This window comes from Dunckerocampus dactyliophorus, chromosome 1 (assembly GCF_027744805.1).
Source record: "Dunckerocampus dactyliophorus isolate RoL2022-P2 chromosome 1, RoL_Ddac_1.1, whole genome shotgun sequence".
In the NCBI taxonomy this organism is placed as follows: domain Eukaryota; kingdom Metazoa; phylum Chordata; class Actinopteri; order Syngnathiformes; family Syngnathidae; genus Dunckerocampus; species Dunckerocampus dactyliophorus.
This window is the reverse complement of record NC_072819.1, coordinates 26550375-26574137: the sequence shown is the minus strand read 5'-3', so window position 1 is coordinate 26574137 and position 23763 is coordinate 26550375. Positions and strand designations below refer to the sequence as shown.

Genomic DNA, 23763 nt, shown 5'->3' with positions numbered 1-23763 from the left:
CCACGTCTGCTGCCTGCCTGCATCTCGTTCACATGCCTCCTGCAAGTTACCCTTCTTTCTGTTCTGCCTTTGAAGTATTAACAGCCTCTTTACCAGCACTGGCTCCTGTCTCTGCATCCTGAGGTCATCGCTAACACAACATGCCGCATCATAACACATTGCTACACCTCCTTCACTCTTACTGTTTCTGTTCAGTGTCATGAAATGCATGTTGCTATTTTCAAATGACGGCATTGATGCCAAGTTGGGCCAGCAGGAGGAGCTCTCGTATGAAGCCATAGTGAGACGTTGCCCCATAGATGAAGAAGAGTGGCGTTTGTAAAAGGGGGAAGTAAGCAGTCAATCCTGCAGATGATTTTGGATAGTGTGCTACAAATTAGCTGATAGCATGTTTATTTCGATGAAACCCGTCCTGTTTAGCCAAACATACTGAAGTTGTCTATGAATGATTTATTATATGTTCTACAAACCGAATGGAGCCAGTTGTGGAGGCTGTGGATTTGGTTGATTTGCAGGTCTTCTACGGGCTGTAGGAGTTGGACTGCGAACAAGGGCAGAAATGAGGCAGCCTTGCCTCAGCTCTTCAGAAAGTCCAGGAGTTGATTGTCGTGCTGGTGATCTTGGTCTGTGGGAGGAATGTATAATTTGTTCTGACGTGGATAATTACTCTTTGAATGGAAGTTGACAGTTTGTAACAGAAAGGGAAGTGTCTTTTAATATGTTGAAGATCTTCGCCCCAGGGAAACATTGACTGTATAAAAAACGGACATTCCTGATTATGGAGTCTCCCACTATGAAAGTCATCAAGGGCAAGAGAAGACAAGGAAAAGTGGTGTGTGGGCTCTTACTGCGAGGGCTGGATGATGGGAGAGAGGAACTCGGGGAACACTTCACCGACTGTGAGACAGTGTCGAGGGCCTGGTATGACCTGTGGTACGAGGAGACGGCGTGCCCCTTGGCAGGAGGAGCACTTAAGTCTGTTTGAGTGAAGGACATATAGTCCTGATCAAAATTTTAAGACCAGCTGAAACATTTTTAAAATGTACAGTTTGCACTGTTGGATCTTAGGGTGAGTCTAAGTAGAGCTTCAAAGTACAAAAAGAAGAAATGGAAGTGAGACAAAAAAAAATTGAGCAAGCAATTTATTGCAACCATGCAAACAACCATGGAAGGTAGTTCATCAGCTGATCAAAATTTTAAGACCATAGCCTAAACCCCCCCACCCCCCGCCCCCTAAAATAGAAATAAAAATTTAGAAAAAGGAACCAGTACGACTGAGTAGCTGAACCATTCTTAACAATCACCTCAAAAATTGGTTTGGGCATCTTGGTGCCATTGTTTCCAGGAGGCTAGTGGGAATGTTGCTCCAGGTGGTGAAGATGGCTTCATGGAGGGCATCCACTGTCTGGAACTGATGTCCATTTTTGTAAACTTCCCTTGCCATCCATCCCTAAATGTTCTCAGTTGGATTTAGATCAGAGGAATACGCAGGATGGTCCAAAAGAGTAACGTAATTCTTCTGGAGTCCTTTGTCAGGCGGGCATTGTGAACTGCAGCATTGTCCTGTTGAAAAACCCCAGTCAGTACTACGCAGAGAGAGCCGTCAGTCATGAGGGAGGCCACCTGCAACATCTCCACGTAGCCAGCTGCCGTTTGACGCCTCTGCACAAGCTGAAGTTTCATTGTTCCATTGAAGGAAAAAGCACCCCAGATCATGATGGTGCCCCATACACTGTGCCATATGGAAAACAATGACATTGTTTTGGACAGAAAATTGTAATGGTAATTGTGTAATTGACAATATTTGAATATGGTACAAATTACATTGGGATGCATCACATATTGCAATACACAGTTCCACATGTCCAAAAGGAGTAGGAAGAAGCAAAGCTTATTTAATCCTACCCCCCATCCATTTTACATTAATCGCAATACATTTGTTTACTTCCAGTATTCCAAATGCACTCTGAATGCTGGTTGAAATACATAGGAAAATGATAAGGTAAAGTAATAATGTGGTAAAATGGTAGTCAAAATTCTTGTCACCATAACTACTTCATATGGCAATCATAATAAATCATATGTATGAAATAGACATAACAGAACATAGTTAGATAATGGGTGAGTACAGACAATGAGTTCACAAGAATGAAGAGTTAGTCGTGAATGTACAGTAACAGTGATCAGACATAGCATTGTATGTACACTGTGTTTCAGGACTCTTCTTCCGTGTCCTTTGCAAACATCAACTGCTTGTATTGTTTCTTGAAATCGTTCATGTTAGTGCATTGTTGAGTTCCTTGCTCAATCCCTTCCATAATTTGATTCCACATCCTGAAATGCTGAAGATTTGTAGCGTTGTTCTCGCTTATCAGTGTTTTAAGTTAAATTTTTCCCTGAGGTCATATTTCTCCTCTCTTGTTGAGAAGAATTGTATGACAAGCAGGTTATTGTTTGCTTTCTGCATAATTTTAGCTGTTTGAAAATTAACTAGGTCATCAACTTTTAATAATTGTGATTTTGGAAATAGAGGATTTGTATGTTCTCTATACGCAGCATCATGGATTATCCTAACTTTTCTTTTTTTACCTTTAGCGAGTAAAGTGTACTTTTCTAGTGTAGGATGATATTGGTTTATTAACTTGTTAGCTGAGTGGGTAAATAATTATTACAAGTAGATTTTAGAATAACTGTTTGCATTGATGTTTATTGATAGAATTATTAACTGAGTGCCTTAATATAAGAACAGTATAAATATAACTGTTTTATGATTAACTGAGTGAGTGATGACAAGTAGTTTATCGAAATAATGCTTTATTAAACAATTAACTGAAGAGATTAAAGCAGAAATAAGTGAGTGCTCACACATAGTGAAGGCCAGCCAGGACCAGCAGCCAGATAAGGGCACAAACAAGTCAGTAAGCCTTGAGATAGACGGGGGGAAAATATGTGATGTTATGCTACATAAGTATCAACAACTCAGCAACTATCGCCTGCTGGCGTCACACAATTTAGTGAAAGAATCCGGGAGAAAGTTATCATTGGAGAAACTGGCGCGAATGGTCTGAGGATAACAATTAGAAGGAAGAGGGGAGAGTTCGGGACCCTCTCTCATTCAGCTGGTGTGGAGGTGGATGACATAGGGAACGGAGCTCTGGAAACCGCTATACTATTCCGTCTGATTTATTCTCAATACAATTCTTAAACCTAATCTGGTGTGTAAATCTTCTTTCCTTCTCATAACTGGAGATTAACGAACACATAACGCGGAGGTGAAATTGGCTTTATTAATTATCTTAATTAATTAATTAAGTGGTTCTTTGACCTTTAGTAGGTTGTGGAGAATTTCATCTCCAACACCCCATATCTCCACACAATAAGTTAGTTATGGTAATACCAGAGAGCAATAGAGAGTAACTTTTGATCAAGGACAAATTTTGCTTTATTCAATACTTTGCTTTAAAATGACATTGGATTTTTGTCAAAATTTTTAACAGCTGATGAACAGCCTATTTCACTACAATGGTTGTTTGCAATAAATTGCTTACTCAATGTTTTGTCCTACTACCATTTCTTCTTTTTGCGTTTTGAAGGTCTACTTAGAACCTCCTTTAGATCCAACAGTGCAAAATGTAAATTATTGCAATTTTTCAAGTAGTCTGAAAATTATGATCAGGACTGTATGTGGTGGCTCTATTCTGTACTCGTATTCTGTATTCTGTACTAGTCTTTTTTCAAGTCCAAGTCAGATCTCAAGTCCTTTGTCACGAATCCAAGTCAGTCTCAAGTCTAAAAAAATATATATCTTCCATATTTCTTCTTGTTTTAATGAGCCTTCTATCATTGCTGTTATTCGGTCCACTAAGAATATTGCCAAGCTATCCATCCATCCATTTTCTTCCACTTATCCGAGATCGGGTCGCGAGGGCAGCAGCCTAAGCAGGGAAGCTCAGACTTCCCTCTCCCCAGCTACTTCGTCCAGCTCCTCCCGGCGGATCCCAAGGCGCAGCTATATCTAAGGAATTCAAAGCATCTACTGTATCCCTCCTTTATCTATTAGCATAAAGTGTCAGTACTGATTAGTTTCCCCAATGTTAATACACCAAAAAATAGATAAAAGAAAAAAAGAAAACACAATTATTGTTCATGTGTCCCAAAACGCGAGTTCGAGTCGAGTCTGAAGTCTTTTGAGCACTACTCCAAGTCAAATCCGAAGTCTCACTGTGTGCGACTTAAGTGCGACTAGAGTCTGAGTCGCAAACTCGAGTCATCATCTCTGTGTATGGCTCTGGCGGCAAAGCTGGGGCCTCACCTGCTAGGAGAGGGAAGTCTTGCAAATTGGGGACATCATATCTCTTTGTCAACTGCATGCTCCAACGCCTTTCCTGCCATGAGGAGAGACCAAGGACCAGGGTTAACTGCAGTTCAGGTGGCCAAGGATTTAGGTTTGGCCTCTTGATGCCAGGGCAGAAGCTGCTCCGGGAACCGCCATCTCAGGTGCTGCGGAAGAGTCAACCCCAGCATCGGGAGAGTCAGTGGCAGGTTCAATGTCAGGAGCAAACCTGGACTTTCCTCTGTTAAAGTTCCATCCATCCATCCATTTTCTATACCGCTTCTCCTCATTGGGTTCGTGGGGGCATGCTGGAGCCTATCCCAGCTGACTTCGGGTGACAGGCGGGGTACACCCTGGACTGGTCGCCAGCCAATCGCAGGGCACATATAGACAAACAACCATTCACACCCACATTCATACCTATGGACAATTTAGAGTCACCAATTAACCTAACATGCATAAAGTTGATGGTGTCCATTTGTAGCTCTGCTGCACGGATCTTGGCAAGTGTGGACATCTGTTACAGCTCAGTGATGTTTGTGGCGAGGTGGATACAGCTGTGACATTTGTTTGGAGGTGTGAGTGGAGCCATATTGATTAGAGAAAAAAAGCCAGTGCAAGGGCAAGAAGCACTAGCGTTCACCTGGTGGTAAGGATAGCGGCAGCTTGCTGGGAGGGCACGGGTAGTTACAAGCATGGGCACAAGGGTGTACGTTTGTACGTTTAAGATAATCGAGTGGGACTAACCAACACAGGCCCAAAGACTGGGCCTACTTAGGTAGATTTGCTTCTTGTAAGCCAGTTGATCTCTGGTTTTCTGCACAGAGGATGGTGTTAGAGATACCGCTGACAAACTATCTTATGCTATGCTCATCCAGAATGGGGATGAGCATATTTAATGCATAAAATGTATAAAAGTTGCCCCCGCATCCTTCAGTTTTTCTTTATGCTATTTATTTGATAATTGTATTTATTGGCAAATTATCTGAAGTGTGACCAATCACAGCGGAGTGGGCTCAGCAGGAGGCATACCTGGAGTAGGGCCGGGGATGGAGTAAATTAGACAGACCGTTTGGGCTGGAGGCAGGAAAGATCTAGAAAGCTTTTTCTGTGGGTTATCGTGTTTAGCTGCTCTATAGGAGTCCAGAACTCGATACAAAGGCCTGAAAATGTGTAGAATAAGTCCCCTTTAAGAAATGTCTTAAAGTCTTACTGCGTCCACCTTAGCAGCAATAGTGTGGTGCAAGAGGCCTTGCTAATGCAGCTCAACAACCCAACCGCATTCAAAGAAAGTTCTTTTGTCTTTGTCATCAAGAGATGATGACAGTGTGAATACCTGACAAAGAATGATATTGAATCCACATTTTTGCCAAGACTTTGGCCTTTAAAGGCTGCGGTGTTAAGCTTTTTTCTGTTTTTTTTCAACTGGTCTTTACATTTTTAACAAAAGTGTATTTGGGCTGCATTCTAACAATGCTGTCACACATATTAGAATACATGAGACAACCCTGAAGAAACCACTGTGCACGTCAATCATGTCTGAAGTTACAACATGAAAATATCCAGCTTGAGCATGTTGATCCTGTTAAAATGGAGTATAACAGTTACCTTAACACACGGCCTATACCAAGACAACAATGCTAGGCTACCACCGTTTATTCAATTGCAATTTTCCTTCACTTTTAAGTCAATATTTCTCAATACAATATTTTGCAAGCAAGTGTTTTCATCATCAAACACCTTAAAACTTTGTATGTTACCTAAGTATCTTATTGCCATTATTTTTCCTTTTTTATCCATAACAGTTGTTAAAAAATGCTAATAATCAAATGCTAGTGTATTTGAGTGTTATAAACCAATTTGACATTCCTGGTGTAATGAATAAAAGAACGTTAAATAAGATGTTAACAGAAACGTAAGTCACAGGCCGGCAGAGGAATGCATGTCAGCTAATGTAATGAAGTCACAGCCTGTTTTAGGATCCAAAAAGTATCATGAGCACATCTAGAACTAATAACCGACACCAACTGGTCGAGTGGACCTTCTGCACTGAAACCAGACTGTTACCTCACACGGCAGCTTAACCGTCACTGCTTTTCTGTGCAGTTTGTGCTATAAATGTCTGAGCCCACTTGCTTTTTTTCATACAGCCTCTAACACACACACAATCTGTGTCATTTCATTAAAAAAAACCTTCAGACTCTTTAATCATAGCACAGCAAAACTGGTCTTCTATATTCTTCTCATCTTTTGTCTCTGTCACCGCTGCTATATATTTGAGAATTGTATTTATTGGCAAATTATCTTCCAGCAATTTTCAGTTTTTTATATTTCGTTTCAAAATAATTAAAGCTGTTTTAGACACAAGCTGAGCAGATTTATGTTTTGCATTTTGTTCCCTTCCTGTACTGAAAATGAATGAAACCGTCATCCTACCTATATGACTATTTTGCACATTCTCCAGCATCTTGCAGTTGCTACATGTTATTTTCTTTCAGATCAAGTGGAGCTGACCTAGATGTAAGTGTGTGCTAATTGCAGGCTGCTAGACTTGCCGTGTTCAAGATGTCACACAAAAAAAAACAGCAGGTACAAGCGTCTGAGTAGATGCAAGGGGGGAATGAAAAATGGGTTTTGGAGAGAGTGATTGACAGCAACCGAGTCTATAAATATATGTAACCCTGCATCAACCCAGCAGACTGCGGCTGGTTGAGTCGTGAACCTTGTGAATGTGAACACAAAGAGAGCAGCCTGAGCTCTTCATTGCAGCTGTCACCTCTTTCAGAATCTATGTATAGACAGTATGTACTCTGAATATTGTAGCTTTTAAAGCTGATTAGCACACTGCTCAGCACACTGAAGGATTGATTGATTGGTGAAAGATTGGCAGTCAACTACGTATAACATTGAAATTCCTTTCGGGCCACCTTCACAGATCTTAGATCGATAACTGTGCTCAATTATCCACCTTAGTACTAAGAGGTGCTTTAAGTGAGAACAGAGAGCCATTCATTCTGCCATTGGCACTTGACTTTGGTTCCCTTTGGTCATGGAAATGTTAATAAACAGTTACATTGAAGTCTAATAATTAGCCCTATAGAGATCTCAATATAGACCAAACATGGTATGTCCTCCTTAATTTTGATGAACTTACGAAATACGCTGCAAGAATTTACATTTTGCACTGTTGGATCTTAAGAAGGTTCTACTTAGAGCTTCAAAATGCAAAAAGAAGAAATGAGAGTGAGACAAAAAAAATTTTAAATAATCAATTTATTGCATATAACCATTCAACTGAAATAGTCTGTTCATCGACTGATCAAAAATTTAACACCATAGCTTAAAAAAAAGCAAAAAAAAGAAGCCCACCTACAATACAAATACAATTTTCACAAAAGGACTCAGTAATGAGTAAGCGCCATTCTTGTTAATCACCTCAAAAACTGTTTTGAGCATGCTTGATGCCAGTGATTCCACAACGCTAGTGGGGATGTTGCTCCAGGTGGTGAAAATGGCTTCACGGAGGGCATGCAATGTCTGGAACTGATCTCCATTTTTGTAAATTCCTTTGTCATCCGTCCCCAAATGTTCTCAGTTGGATTTAGATCAGGGGAACGCGCCAGCCAATGAGACCGTCCAGCTCAGGGCTGGTGATTTTTTTTGGTGTTTATTTACCACTTGACTGTTTTGTTCCATAACCCTCAGGATCTTTTAAAGGGGACCTATTATGCTTTTCCTATTTTCTGACCTATAAATGTTACAATGTTGTATTCTTGTGTTAAACAGTGCCAACGCGTCAGATAATGAAGTTTGCGCATTTGGAAGTGAGACCTGTAAGCAGTTTTGGATAACTCTGCACGCTGTGTTTTACAGAGTTTTTTTTTACGCCGAGTTCCATTGACATCAGTGCAACCCGGACTTCCTTATATGGGCATTCCCAGGCAAACGCTGTAGGCCTGCCCTCCCCCGCTCTGCCTCGCTCTGCTCTGTTCACTGTTAGCATGTATGGCTCCCAGGAAAAGTTTGTTCAGGTGTGCCTAAATAGGCAAGCATCAGGCAGAAGTGGTTGGAGTTGCTGATTCCCGGCCAGCAAGAGAAAAATATGCTCATCTGTCAACGCCACTTCACACACTTCACAATCATGTCTGAAGTTACAACATGAAAATATCCAGCTTGAGCATGTTGATCCTGTTAAAATGGAATATACAAGTAACAGTGTACCGAAAATGAACTTTGCTGTAGCGTCCCTGGAACGGTGAAAAAAATTCATCACCGCTCGTAACCGCGCACCACAAAATATTGCCAGCAGTCAGGAGCGGGCAATTTTCCACTATGGCAAAGTCAACAACGCCCAGTCAAAGTTTGGCGGCGCTAGACGGAAGTTCGTGGACGCTTGGGTCCAATCTTGAACGCTGGACCACTGCTGCTTCACCAGCTTTGCCCGGGCGGTGATTGAACATTGAAAAAACTTAGTTGGAGCGGCTGTAAGCGCTTTACGAGCGGACACGGGATTGCTGCAACGGTGTCAGGCGTTGAAGCAGCGATGAAGCAGCGATCCATTGCGGTAATGAACTTTGGTTTGCCATTGGTATGGAGAGCGGCGGAGGCGGAGCATAATTTCGCTATAAATACGGGGAGAAATGGGCCAGGAGCCCATTTGGAATAGCCGTTGAGTGCAGACCTCAGTTATATCGAATTTGCTCAAAGCTACAGTAAAACTGTACTACCATGGATATGACAAGTGGAGCTGTGGAATGAGCCTTCCAGCCCTTCATGAGACGTTATATTATACTGCTACATGTTGACCAGTAGAGGGCACTGTGGGACTGCGAATGGGACCAACAGTTGTGTGAGTGTGGAGCTGTACTGTATGATGCATGCGAGCAGACCTGGCGATTAAAGTCATAAATAACTAGTAGGCTTGTTTATTCGACACCAGCCACAGAACAATGAGGATGCCACCAGCCCGCATGCGCAGAACGCCGCTCTATCAACGCTCGCGTCACCGCTAAACCAACGTTCGCTCCCGTTAAACCAACACTGAAGCAACGGAGGCTTCAGCGGTGCACCGCTAGGACAATGCCCGTGTTTTCTATTTTTTTTTCCCATTTTGTGCGCGGTTACGAGCGGTGATGATTTTTTTTCACCGCTCCAGGGACGCTACAGCAAGTGTGACCGGGGCTTTAACAGAAACGTAAGTCACAGGCCAGCGGAGGAATGCATGTCAGCTAATGTAATGAAGTCACAGCCTGTTTTAGGATCCAAAAAGTATCATGAGCACATCTAGAACTAATAACTGACACCAACTGGTCGAGTGGACCTTCTGCACTGAAACCAGACTGTTACCTCACACGGCAGCTTAACCGTCACTGCTTTTCTGTGCAGTTTGTGCTATAAATGTCTGAGCCCATTTGCTTTTTTTCATACAGCCTCTAACACACACACAATCTGTGTCATTTCATTAAAAAAAAACCTTCAGACTCTTTAATCATAGCACAGCAAAACTGGTCTTCTATATTCTTCTCATCTTTTGTCTCTGTCACCACTGCTGCATCCTGATCATTATCTCTCAGTTTGTGTGTGTGTGTGTGTCTGCCTACATACCTGCTTACTGCCATGCTGGAGCCCTTGTGTCTCCAGGGGGAGGCATTCAGGCTGCAGGCGGTCTCGTAGTGACAAAGTGCACAATCACACTTTGTGGCGGTAAAAGACAGAGGAGGCATGAGAAATCACGGGAAGGGGGTGAAAGGAGAGAATCTGTAGAGGGATGAGACGACAAGACGAGATGGAGACTTCAAGGTGGAGAGAGGGGAGAGGGAAAAAGTCACGCTGCAAGGGGAAATAGATAACAAGGAGATGAAGGAGCGCAGGGAGAGTATTCTAGGCTTGTGTTCCAGTTAATTACCACACAAGGCCTGAGGCTGGCGTTAGACATATTTTCTTCACCAACGTTTTTTTTTTTTTTTAAATTACAAACATTAATTAATTCCAAGGCTTGTCATCTCGTTTTACATGGATGGGCCCTTCGACCCCTTTTCTTACGCCTCACTTACAGTGCTGGCAGACACACTGGGGGCTGTCACATGGGCTGAGGAGAGGCAGGAATATTTAAGTGCAAAGCGTTATCAGAATTTAAAAAAAGGTTGACTAAATATGTTGGGCTGTTTCTTTGGGGCGTTGTCGCCTACTGGTTTGGCTTTAAGTCATCAACAGCAGGGCTAAACAACGACTGCATGGATGTATTGTCTCAATGCGTGTAGACAGGCAGTCTACCTGCACCTCTCAGCTTAATCACTCCCTTTATTTGCTCATAGGCTTCTCTCTCTCGGCCTGTCTGCCACCACTCAATTATCTCTCTTCCCTTCTTCCACTCCCCGCCGCATCCTGCCACTGTCTGCTTTGTAACTGCCTCCACCGGGGAGACAGCATCCCGTTTCTTTAGGAGTTTATCATAAATTAAAGATTGCATTGTTACCAACCAATCCTCTTACTGTAAGCAGTTTGGGAAGGCAGCAAAGAAAGCAGCATTGAACCCTAAAAGGAAGAAAAAAAATATAATCCTCCTTCTTTTTTTTTTGGTGTCAAATTAGCTCCACATTGATCCCTGGCTAGTTCCTTGTAGCTTCATATTCCGTTAGCACTTCTGCAGCTCTCTGAGGACACCAGGCAATGAACTCCTGCTGAATACATTCCCTAATGCTTGAATAATGCATGAGGATGCCTTGATGCATCTTAGTGAGTGTGATGTGTCCACTTTCTGGGCCGCTGTGTCCGGCAATTTAAATGAAGTGCGCCTCAAATAGTTCACACAGTAGGAGCCGCGGGCGCTCTGGTGATTCAGGAGGCTCCGGACATAATCATGAAGTTGCGGCGTTCAGACATTTCTCATAAGCAATGTCACGTTTCATTTCCTCCCTCGTTTTTATTCTCACCCTCCTCTGCTTTTTTCTAATTAGCAGAGATCATATTTAACGTATGCGTTTGTATATGAATTAAAAGGCAGAAACACTCGAACCAGTGACCAAAGTCATGTTAAAGAACAATGCTGCATACAAGAAATAACTGAATTAAATATAGCCATTAAAAGCCAAACACATTGAAGCTGATAGTTGTGATAATATGGGAATAATAATGGTTCAGTTTACTGTGAACATGCAAACAGTTGACTTAACAGTACATCACGTTTACACTTGCACAATTCAACATGTCCGAAAAGGAGTAGGAAACGCTGAGCCTTTTTTAATCTTACCCCTTCTCCGTTTTTGTTGTTCACTTCCTGTGTTTAACATGTACAAGTTATATTTTTGGAAAACTTGTTCAATTATATAATTAGAGATGAAAAGTAATTAGATAGTAATACGTATTATAAAGGATAGATAAATACATAAATAAATAAGTAAAGTAAATAGATAATAGAAGACAATACGATCCATTGTCCGAGGCCTACGTTACTTCATTCACTTGTATTACTTTCGATGGCGCTTCTACGACTTCATTCATCCATCCATTTTCTTTGCTGCTTGCCCTCACTAGGGTTGCGGGGGTATGCTGGATCCTTCTATGACTTCACGTACCGTGATTTATTAGGGATTAGCCGGATACTCGTTATAAACGAGTATGCGTTATGGATAATGCATTTTTGTTGAGTACGAGCATTAAACAAATACAACTCGTCATTATCCGTAATTGTGATGACAGAAAATCCTCATTATGTATTCACTCTTCATGCTCTTGGCCAGTCACACACAGCGACCGCCCCTCCTGAGACAGACTCTACAGGCTGCGGGCGGCAGCCACAGAGGAGCTGAGCAGTTTCTCATTCACGTACAGGGTGCAATTGGCAAGTTGAAAACGGCTCATGAGGCATTGCCCACTGCCTCCACTTTATTAGTTTTTCCTCAGATTCCCTCTATTTCGGTTTATATCTAAAGTTACTTGGTAAACTTGTTTTGTAACGTACGCGGTGCATTTGACAAGACAGTTCTGTGCAGGCTTGTGTTGCGTCAGTCACTTATGCAACAACTCAGTTGGGGTAGCATGACCGCTTTTTTCCTTGAAATGCTTTTGTCATATTCCATGAAGTCTTCATAAAACAGGCGTGCTAAAAATTGTGTTAATTTTCAGTTGGCAGTACACAGACAGTGGTAACAGTAACCTGCATTGACTGGCCACCACATTAGGTACACCTGCACAAGAGCTGTATCAAACATTCTGCCTGTATGGCTATTGTACTATATTATGTACATAAGCGTGGTCAAATATTACACCCCTCTCAATACGTTGCAGTATGCACGTTGCAATCTTAAACTTGTTATGTGTGAAGTTGGTGATTCATGCCAACATCTCCAGGCCTGGCTTCAGAGGGGGGCCCCAGTGACCCACGTCCGGGCGAGGAAATCCTTGGTCCAACGTTGTGTCTCTTCATTGGGGTCTGGTGAGCCACTCTTTGTCTGGTCCTTCCCGTAGGACCTGTTTGTAATGGGTGACCCTAACAGGGGCATAAAAGCCTTAGCTCCTAGGATCATTGGGAAACGCAAGTTCCTCCACAATGATAAGGTGGTGGCTCTTTCCAGATAAAAGTACACGACCGGTCTTGTGTTGATGTTCACTTTGTTTCTTAACATGGAGAGAATGAAAAATAGTCCATAAAATGTGTAGTCAATTGACGACAGCTTGTCACAGGCTAAGCCTATCTATGCCAGCGTGTGTGATCACTCATGTTTCAATCTCATTCAACTTTGTTTATACATTTTGCCTGGCTCAGACTGCCTCTGATGGCAGCTAGCCAGCTCGTTTTTGCCCCACGGGTGGCTATCACGTTGCGGTACACGCTAACTTGGTAATGGTTTAATTTATTTGAACATGCACACAAGTTACATTGCAATACATTTGTTCACTTCCTGTATTCCAAATGCACTCTCTTCTGGTTGAATACATGGGAAAATGATAAGGTAATGTAATAATGTGGCAAAATAGTTGTCAAATTTCTTGTCACCGTAACTACTTCATATGGCAATAATAATAAATGATTGTCATATGTCTGAAATAGAAATAACAGAACATAGTTCATAATGGTTGAGTACTGACAATGAACTCACAAAAATGAAGAGTTAGTAGTGAGTGTGGTAATGATTACAAATAGCATTGCATGTACACAATGTTTCAGGACTCCTTTTCCTTGTACTTTGCAAACATCAACTGCGTGTAATTGTTTCTTGAAATCGCTCATGTTAGTGCATTGTTTGAGTTTCTTGCACAATCCGTTCCATGATTCCACATGATTGCACATACTGAAATGCTGAAGGTGTTTAGCATTGTTCTCAGGTATAAATGTTTTAGGTTTAATTTTTCTCTTGAGGTCATATTTCTCCCCTCTTGTTGGCAAGAATTGTATGACATTTTTGGGCAGCAGATTATTGTTTGCTTTCTGCATAATTTTAGCCGTTTGAAAATTAACTACGTCATCAAATTTTAATATTTGTAATTTTAGAAATAGAGGATTTGTATGTTCTATATATGCAGCTGGATTATCCTAACTGACCTTTTTTGCGGTACCTTTAGCGAGTCAAGTGTACTTTTATAGTTATTTCCCCATATCTTCACACAATAAGTTAGATATGGTAATACCAGAGAGCAATAGCTAGTATGGAGTGATTTTTGATCGAGGACGAATGTTGCTTTATTCAATATTGAAGTATTTCTCGCCACTTTATGTTGTATATGTTTAATATGAAATTTCGAGGCCATCTTTTCATTTATGATGACCCCCTGAATTTTTTTTTGTTCACCCTTTCAATGTCCACTCCGTCAATTTGCTTTTGCGCATAAGTATGGGCATGGTAATCGTTGAATTTTATTTGAACATGCATACCAGTTACAGTGGAATACATCACATACTCACAGTTCCACATGTCCAAAAAGAGTAGGAAGAAGCAAAGCTTAATTAATCCTACCCCCCATCTGTTTCACATTTGTTGCTGGATATGTATTCACTTCCTTTATTTCACGTGATATTTTTAATATATAGAAAAGTGATAAGGGAATGTAACAATATGGTAATATAATTGTCAAGGGTTTTCTACGTAATAAATAATAATCATATACACTCCTGATCAAAATGTTAAGACCAGTTGAAAAATTGCTAGAATTTGCATTTTGCACATTTGGATCTTAATGAGGTTTTAAGTAGAGCTACAATATGCAAAAACAAGAAGGGGGAGTGAGACAAAAAGCATTTTGAAAAAGTAATTTATTGAAAACAACAATTAAACTGAAATTGTCCGTTTATCAGCTGATAAAAAGTTTAAGACCACAGGCTATAAAAGCCAAAATCTGCTCAAAATTTTCATTTTCTGTCAGGCATTCACACTGTCATGTCCTCCTGATGGCTAAAGCTAAAAAGCTTTCTCTTTTTGAACGTTGTCAGATTGTCGAGCTGCATAAGCAAGATCTCTCGCAGCGTGCCATTGTTGCTGAGGTTGGGAGCGGTAAATCAGCCATTTTACATTTTTTGAAAGATCCTGAGCATTATGGAACAAAAAAGTCAAGTGGTAGACCCAAAAAAATCACACCTGTGCTGAGCCGGAGGATCCGATTGGCTGTCCATCAAGACACAGGGTGGTCTTCCACCCACATTAAGACCCTTACTGGTGCTGACTGCAGCGCAATAACCATCGGACAGCAACTGCGGGAAAAGGGTTTAAAAAACAAAAAACTAATTCAAAGACCTCATCTCCTTCAATGCCACAAAACTGCCCGTTTAGACTTTGCCAGGGAGCATCAAACATGGGACATTGAAGGGTGGAAAAAAGTTTTATTCTCTGATGAGAAAAAATGTAACCTTGACGGTCCAGATGTCTTCCAACGTTACTGGCATGACAAGGAGATCCCACCTGAGATGTTTTCTACCCGGCACAGTGGAGGGGGGGTCCATCGTGATCTGGGGTGCTTTTTCATTCAATGGAACACTGGAGCTTCAGGTGGTGCAGGGTCGTCAAACGGCGTTTGCTTACGTGCAGATGTTGCAGCGGGCATCCCTCATGACTGAGGGCCCTCGTCTGTGTGGTAACAGCTGGGTTTTTCAACAGGACAACGCTGCAGTTCACAATGCTCGCTTGACCAAGGACTTCTTCAGGGAGAAAAACATCACTCTTTTGGACCATCCTGCATGTTCCCCTCATTTAAATCCCATAGAGAACATTTGAGGATGGATGGCAAAGGAAGTTTATAAAAATGGCCATCACTTCCAGACAGTTGATGCCCTTCATGAAGCCATCTTCACCACTTGGAGCAATGTTCCCACTAGCCTCCTGGAAACACTCACATCAAGCATGCCCAAACCAATTTTTGAAGTGATTAACAAGAACGGTGGAGCTACTCATTACTGAGTCCTACTGAGAACATTTTTTCTTCTGGTTTGGAGAGTTTTTTTGTTATTTGGTCAATGGTCTTAAACTTTTGATCAGCTGATAAACAGCCTATTTCAGTTTAATTGTTGTTTTCAATAAATTACTTTTTCAAAATTATTTTTGTCTATGTTTTTGCATATTGTAGCTCTACTTTAAAGATCCAAATGTGCAAAATGCAAATTCTAGCAGTTTTTCAACGGGTCTTAAGATGTTGATCAGGAGTGTATAACAAATAAATAATAATAGATACACATAAACATAACATAACAAGTTCAAGACTCTTCTTTGTATTTTGCAAACATCAACTGCTTGTATTGTTTCTTAAAATCGCTCATTTTAGTGCTGTGTCGGAGTTCCTTACTCAAGTGGGTTTTTAGTGTTGTTCTCATGTACAGGGTCAGGCAAAATGATCTGACACATTTGTAGGTTAAATGAAAGGCAAATAAAGTAAAGAAACAAGAAAGTGTGTTTATTTTCGAAAAGTACATATAATGCCATTCTGTTTCATTATGTTTTAAAAATTAAATCAGTCAAATGGGATCCATTATTGTCCACACACTCAATGCAGATCCAGTAACTCTGAAGTTGGTAACCCATAACAAGATGGTGTTTGGAGCTGGTACGGGATCATGTCTACCAAGATTGAAGTGCAAACGGAACGCTTGTTGTGTTGCAGTTACAGATTCGTTTGTTTTGATAAATGTTTCCACAATAAAAGCGCGATGCTCACCAGTCCAATTCATGGCAGCAACTGAAAAAGAAATGAAAAACAATGGCATTATAAAGAAACAAAGCCAAATGGCATTATATAAAAAAAAATGGCATTATATGTACTTTTCGAAAATAAAAACACTTTTTTGTTTCTTTACTTTATTTGCCTTTTATTTAACCTACAAATGTGTCAGATCATTTTGCCTGACCCTGTATAAGTATTTTAAGTTTACTTTTTTCCTGAGATCATATTTCTCCTCTCTTTTTGAAAATTATTGTATGACATTTTTGGGTTGCAGGTTATTGTTTGCTTTATGCATAATGTTTGAAAATGTACAAAATCAGCTAATTTTAAGATTTGAGATTTTTGAAATAAAGGATTTTTTATGAGAGAAAACAATTTAGCATGACGGCGCTAACAAATGACATCATGGGACCCACCTATTGCGATGATAAACCCCTCTAAAACAAACCTCTAACAGCGTTTTATCGTTTTATATAAATGCTGTGATCATTCATTAACAGATAAAATACTTACAGTATTTTGCCTTATTCTGATCATTTAAACAAGGAACTTCTTTCCTTGACGCAGTGATTTCACATAGCAGATTAGAGCTAACGCTACTTCAGTCAACAACAGCAGCGTAGAAACAGCGATGACCACTTTTGGACAAATAAGAAACCAGAACCTTATCTTTTCAGCCTGACTTTATGGAGGATGAGCTACAGGTTATCAGGCAAGATGCCCCCTTACCTCCCTTAGTGCTAGTGCTAAATGTTTCATGGATACAAGTGTCATTAAAACAGTCACTTACAATGTCTGCTCTCATTGGGACGGCCGTATCTATTTACGTTGAGCTGGTAATTCAACACAGTCCTCAGGTAAAAAATGCTGACAGCAAACGAGCATCTCGTTGAGTCTTCGTAGCGAAGTTGAGAACCAGTAGTATCCAGTCGTCAATCTGTGAATCCCGTTGCAGTGGCTTGAGACGTTGTGACGCTGAGACTAGCGAAATGTTGTTCGCCCACAAGATAAATATAGCTTTTGGTGTTAGCAGCTACAGTAGCAATACCCAGGGGAAAATGTTATTGCTCAAAGCTTTTTCTTCTACAACTCATGGGAGATTCTCAACTCAGCCTCATTTTAGTTTCTCATTTGTCTCAAAATGTTTCTCAGGTATTTCTCTTAAAAATGCCTTAGGAGAAATAAGGTGAGACATACCGCTGTACCTTGGTTGATATACAGGTCAGTCATGTAAATGGTACATTTTAGGCGTTTTGTGTGTGTGTGTGTGTGTGTGTGTGGGGGGGGGGGGGGGGGGGGGGGGGGGGGGGGGGTTCTGGATGCACAGGGGTCTCCAATTGGTGGCTCGTAGGATAGCAGTAGCTCACCAGCTGATGTTGAGTAGTTGACCAAATAATATTTGCTTTACCTTTTAGTATTTTTATAAGTGTTCTACTCAAACATGACAACTAATGACAAATGAGCACACAGAGTGGAGATGCTTGTCAATAAAGTAGAATTTAAATGTTGGCAGTCACATAAAACACAAATAGCTCACCTCTCCTTTCTTTCTGTCAAAGTAGCTTTAATAATGCTGCAAGTTGGATACACCTGTGCTATCATAACCCTGGACTCTGGATTTATACTGTTTATACAGGACACATTCCTATAACAAAAATATTTAAATTGTTATTTTGTTAATTGTTATTTTGAACAAAAAATATATTATTTAACAATTCATTACCCATGTATTCATAATACTTTACAACAGGCATCAAATTAAATGTATTGTGTTAAATACACAACATTTTGTACTTTGGTACGAGTCAGTACTATTGCACTAAATAGGTCAGGTAACAAAAGGAGGCTCGACATTTTAGAATATCAGTTTAAGTGCTCTGAGCAACTTTGCTATTAAATTAACAGTTTTGCAATGTTCTCCTTCTGCTGGTTGTTGAAAAAAGTTAAATCAATACGTTATTAAATAAGTCATAAATATGGTTATTTGTATGAATTTTTACAAATTGCAGACAAAGCAGCGGCATAACACAGCGACGGCGGTCCACCCTCCCATGCAGCCCACCACCACAGCTTCAAAAAATCTGAGGGGAAACCCTTGTGTCCCGTAGGGAGCTTGCCACAGGCTACACCAATCAATGCCAGCGTGCCTTCCCAAACTATTCTTGCATCTTTGTTTACACCAGGGGTCTCAAACTCGTGGCCCGCGGGCCATTTGCGGCCCACCAAATCGTATCTTACGGCCCAGCGACTGGACATCAAAGAGTAGTGTAACTGCAGCCCGCAACATTCGGGCAAGTTCAGTGTTACGTACATACTTACAGGGGCAAGTAAACACCAACACTGAACTAACAGTGGTGTTATCAGATGAATGTATTGTGAATCGTATCGTATCGTGAGGTACCCTGAGATTCCCAGCCCTACTCCCAATACTTGATGCGGCCCAGCCTCACCCAGACTCTACCTCCACTGGCCCCCAGTTAAATTGAGTTTGAGACCTGGTTTACACGCTTTGCCTAGCGGTGACTGGCTATACTTTGCATTGGCAGCAGCTAGCTACTGTAGCTAGCTTCTGGTCTTCAGACTCCAAATATGACTTTTTACCACAGTGACATTTTGTTTTTAAAACAAATAAGCAATGCAGTTAGTTCGGAGGTCGTTTTTGGCTCACGGGAAGCCACAAGTGCACACAAGTGCCCTGGGGTACGTAAAAACTTTTTCAAGTGTCACTGAACAACTTTACTCTCTTGTTGTCATTATACTAATTGTGTCTAGTCCTCAAAACACTATTTGTGTGTGGTTGATTCATGAACAAACACAATGTGTGTCCAACCTTATGATTGTGATATTATCACAGGTGTCTCCTATCTTGCCAGCTGATTTTGAGTAGCTCACAACTCACAACTTCAACTCTTAGTAGTTTATAACTGTTATTTCAGACTTTATGCCTTATATAATGACAAATTACCACAAAATAGAATAAAGAAGATGGCCACACTGAGTGGAGATGTGCTTGGTAAATAAAGTAGTGTAAAATTAAAATTTGGCAGTCATAAGTAAAACACAAATAATTGACAGCTCTAATAGTGATGAAAGTTGGAGACCTGCAACCTGGACACTCAGTTTATTCTCTTTTAAGTTCAGCAGGACAGATTTCCATTTAATAAATTTCTATTTAATTTTATCTTGAGCTAAAAAAAAAATATTATTGAATAGTTTATTTCCCATGCATTTGTATTACTCCAAAACTAAATTAAATTAAATTAATAAAATTGAATTCAGGTTTGTGTCAAATAGTACAAAAATTGTTTCACACAATTAAAGGCAAAAAAGACAATCTTCCCAAATGTTAAATTTTTTAAATATTTACCTATTTGCCAGGGGTCTTTGTAATTGTCTAATGACGCTCTTGACCAATAGCACTCATCATAAATAAATTGCTCTCACTCATGGATGATCAGTATCGGAATCTGCAACATAAAACCCTGATCGAACCATCCGTAGTTTAGATACATTTTGAACATAAATTAATATATCCCTTAATTATAACAATATCATACCATACCACCGTCAAAGGAGTTTAACACCACAATTTATGAAGGACTTGACTTTGCGTGGGACTCATACTCAGTGTGGCCAATTTAATGAAACATTCAAACAGCAAAATAGCTCCTGTGCTTTTGTTGTTTTTACTGTACATGAGTGTATACAAAATTATTATACAAAATATTTATCGTCATGAGGATTTCAAAGGAATAATATATATTTTTTCCTATGTCTCGTCGCAGGCATCAACCCCTTACAGCCTGGAGTCGGAGTCTCTGCGAATGGAATGCATCATGTCAGGTGCAGCGTCTCCCACTTTGGCAATCAATGCCGTAACAAACAAGGTAGGACAGTAAACATGCCAATTAGAAAAGCATCAACTGTGTCCTTATGAATCACTTGTCAGTCATATTTAAAAAAAACAATACAGCCTGTTTCATCAATGGAAAGGCTGTCACCAAAGCTAAGTCTGATTATTTATTAGTCTGATAGTATTTATTTAACTCATTCAATCCCAGCCATTTTTCGAAACACCACCCGTTCAGTATTGGCCATTTTAGATGATTTTGACTGATTTTTCAAGTATATTGTGTTTTATGGATATATAAACCTGCAACCTACCAAAAGAAAGATTAGACTCTTGTCTTTCATCAGAAAAAAAAGTTTGTTCCTACATTTTCCGTTCTTTAGTAATCAGCAGTAGAACATACTGTAGGTAAATTTGAGGAAAATATGAGTGCCCAAAAGAAAAGAGAGAAAAACAGCTTTTTGTGCAAAGATACATTTCAAGCAAAACTTCCACTTTGACACATATTGTCTGCTTTTGTGACAGCTCAAATATCTAAACAACTGTACCACAACATAAACAACACAAAAAGGGTTGTTTTACATCAAAATAACAATTTATTAGCAAATATAACACCATGAACTATTTACAATTATTTATATAACAACATAAGAGTTATGTACTATTTACATAACTCAGGTTTAGTTTGTCGGAGCATTGTCATTATTGCTCTCTGTAGCCAGATCCTTGCCCTCCTCTGATACAATTATTGAAAATATACTTTTACCTGCATTTGGGTCCCTGCATTCTGGGGTCGTCGCCACAACACCACCATGGGCAAACATGACAGAATGCTCCGACCAGAACAAGTCGACCTCATGGAGATAGGATTTTTGGACCTGGCAGGTCTTTAAGGAGGGGTGTTCCCTGGACCCTCCGCTGATAGACCAGACCGGCTGCGACGACGCACGTCTCGGCCATTCCTACGTCGGCCCCTGCTCAATGTCAGGCCGCTTTCTCCAGCTTTCCTCCTCGTGTCTTTTGGCGTTGCCCCAGTGCAACACCAAGAAGAGGTCAGCACACCTCCAATTCAAGTGCCTTGGCGCACCAAGCTCCAGTTGCCCTCCTCTGCTGTACTCACGTTGCCCCCAGTGCAACACCAAAAGGAGGGCAGTTCTCCTCCGATTCCCGCACCTCTGCCCTTCAAGCTCCTGCTGCCTTCCTCCTTCGAATCCATGTTGCCCAATGCAACACCAAAAGGGGGTCAGTGCTACTCTGATGCCTGCGCCTCGGCATTTCAAGCCACAGACCCTCCCTGGCCACGCCAGCCCCCTTCAGCCCAAAGTGCTCTCCTGCTCACCTGCGGCAGTGGTGCACGACATGCGGCTGCCCAACTCCAGCCCTTCGACGGCCAAGCAACCAGAGGGGGTCCTCACCAAGTCGGCTTTGCCAGGCTGACTTTCCAGGAGGGGACTGACGATTTCGCCGGGCCTGTTGTCCCGGTCCTCCTCCAGAGGGGTCCCGCCGGGTCCGCCAAGCTCACAGTCCCGGCCATCTCCCGGAGGGGTCCCGCCAGCCCCGTCTTGCATGCCGTCCCAGCCATCCCTCAGAGGAGTTCTGCTGGGACTGCCAGGCTCACAGTCATGGCCCTACCTCGTAGGGGTCCTGCTGGTTCTGCGGGGCCCACCATCCTGGCCGTCCCCTGGAGGGGTCCTGCCGGCAACTCAACACCGGTCCTCCCACCACCCAACCGTCTTTTCGACTTTGGACTTTTAGGATGTCTGGGATCCATCCTTGAGGCGGGGGTGGTGGGGTACTGTTTTGCCATGTGTGTTTGCCTGCGCGACTGTTTTGTTGTTTTCCATTTTAGTCCTCAGTTCCTGTTGTTAGGCTCTTATTTTGGTAGTTTTGTTTGGTAGCCTGTTTTTCCCCGTTCTGTGTTTGCCTGCTTTGCTTTTCTTTTATCACTCGCACCTGCTGCTAATTTTAGTTACACTTCTATTTAGTTCAGGTGCGTCCTCCTTGGTTTGTCGGAGCATTGCCATTGTTGGTTTTTGTAGCCAGATTCATGCCTTGCTCTGATACAATTATTAAAAAAATATACTTTTACCTGCATTTGGGTCCCACTCTCTGCATTCTGTGGTCATTGCCACAACACCACCATTCGCAAACGTGACACTTTTGATCAATATAAGCTTAAATAAACTTGCTAAAAGAGTGAGTTCTCCAATGAAATTGCTATCATCCTTCATCTCCATTCTTTATACTCTCCACATGCACTGAGGCCGTTTTCACTTTGTCAAACAGATCGACCTTCAAATCGAATTGAGGCTACACATTGAGGCTGTTAAAGAGTAGATTGACATAAGGACAGAGACAAACCAACCCCTTAAAAGCATAAACCTGTTTCTAGGCTAAGTAAATGTGGACTGCAACATAACCAGTCTAAAACAAGCTTGTTTTATGGATTTTTACTGTTATGCTCAACCTCATGCAATGCAGCGCACATGATGTCAGAGAGGCCGATGTGGGCGTGACCGTTTGTGAGATGGTCAGAGGTCAAGCTGAGCCTTCCGAGGTGCACACACACACACACACATACGCAGGGACGGTGTGTGGTACATGACATCAACATTGTCCCAACAGACACCCACTTATTCTCTCATGTAATGAAAACAACACAACAAGGGTCGATGCTCTACATAGTGGGAAAGTAGGTGAATTACAGCGTGCGCAAGCCTTCCACCCTTCATTTTATTAAAAAAGATAAACGTGCAAATTTATTTTTAAATGATGAATCACTGGGCATTTTTCATCCATCCATCCGTTTTCTAGGCCGCTTATCCCCATTAGGGTTGCGGGGTTATGCTGGAGCCTATCCCAGCTAACTTTGGGCGACAGGCGGGGTACACCCTGGACTGGTCGCCAGCCAATTGCAGGGCACATATAGACAAACAACCATTCACACTCACATTCATACCTATGGACAATTTAGAGTCACCAATTAACCTAACATGCATGTTTTTGGAATGTGGGAGGAAACCGGAGTACCCGGAGAAAAACAACACACACATGGGGAGAACATGCAAACTCCACATAGAGATGCCCGACAGAGATTCCAACCCAGGTCTTCTCGTTCTCCTGACTGTAACTATGTGACCAACATGCTAACCACTTGGCCATCGTGCGGCCCGTGGACATTTTTCAACTGCAGCTATTTTGTATTCAAATAATACTAGAAGATATGAAGAGTATGGGGATACGCATTTGTTATAACTGCTATTTAGAGCATTTTTTTTCTGGAATACTTTTACAGCTATGTTGAAATCGAAACTTATCTTATAATCGTCACGGAAATCCGACCAGAACTGGAAAAGTGGGGCGAGTAAGTCACTGTTGATGTAATACACTGGTGATCAGGATGTCATACAACTTCACGTCAAAAAATCCAAACTAT

General features: G+C 41.4%; 1 protein-coding gene across 3 annotated transcripts in view; it reads left to right on the top strand.

The window, feature by feature from the left end:
* Window positions 1-23763, top strand: part of LOC129190036 (forkhead box protein J3-like) — a 148678-nt gene that overhangs the window by 88536 nt on the left and 36379 nt on the right. For all 3 annotated transcript variants that reach the window (XM_054792390.1, XM_054792471.1, XM_054792556.1), the window contains one exon: window positions 20263-20364. In XM_054792390.1, the coding sequence (XP_054648365.1) occupies window positions 20263-20364 (102 nt within the window). The remainder of the gene's footprint in view (window positions 1-20262; window positions 20365-23763) is intronic.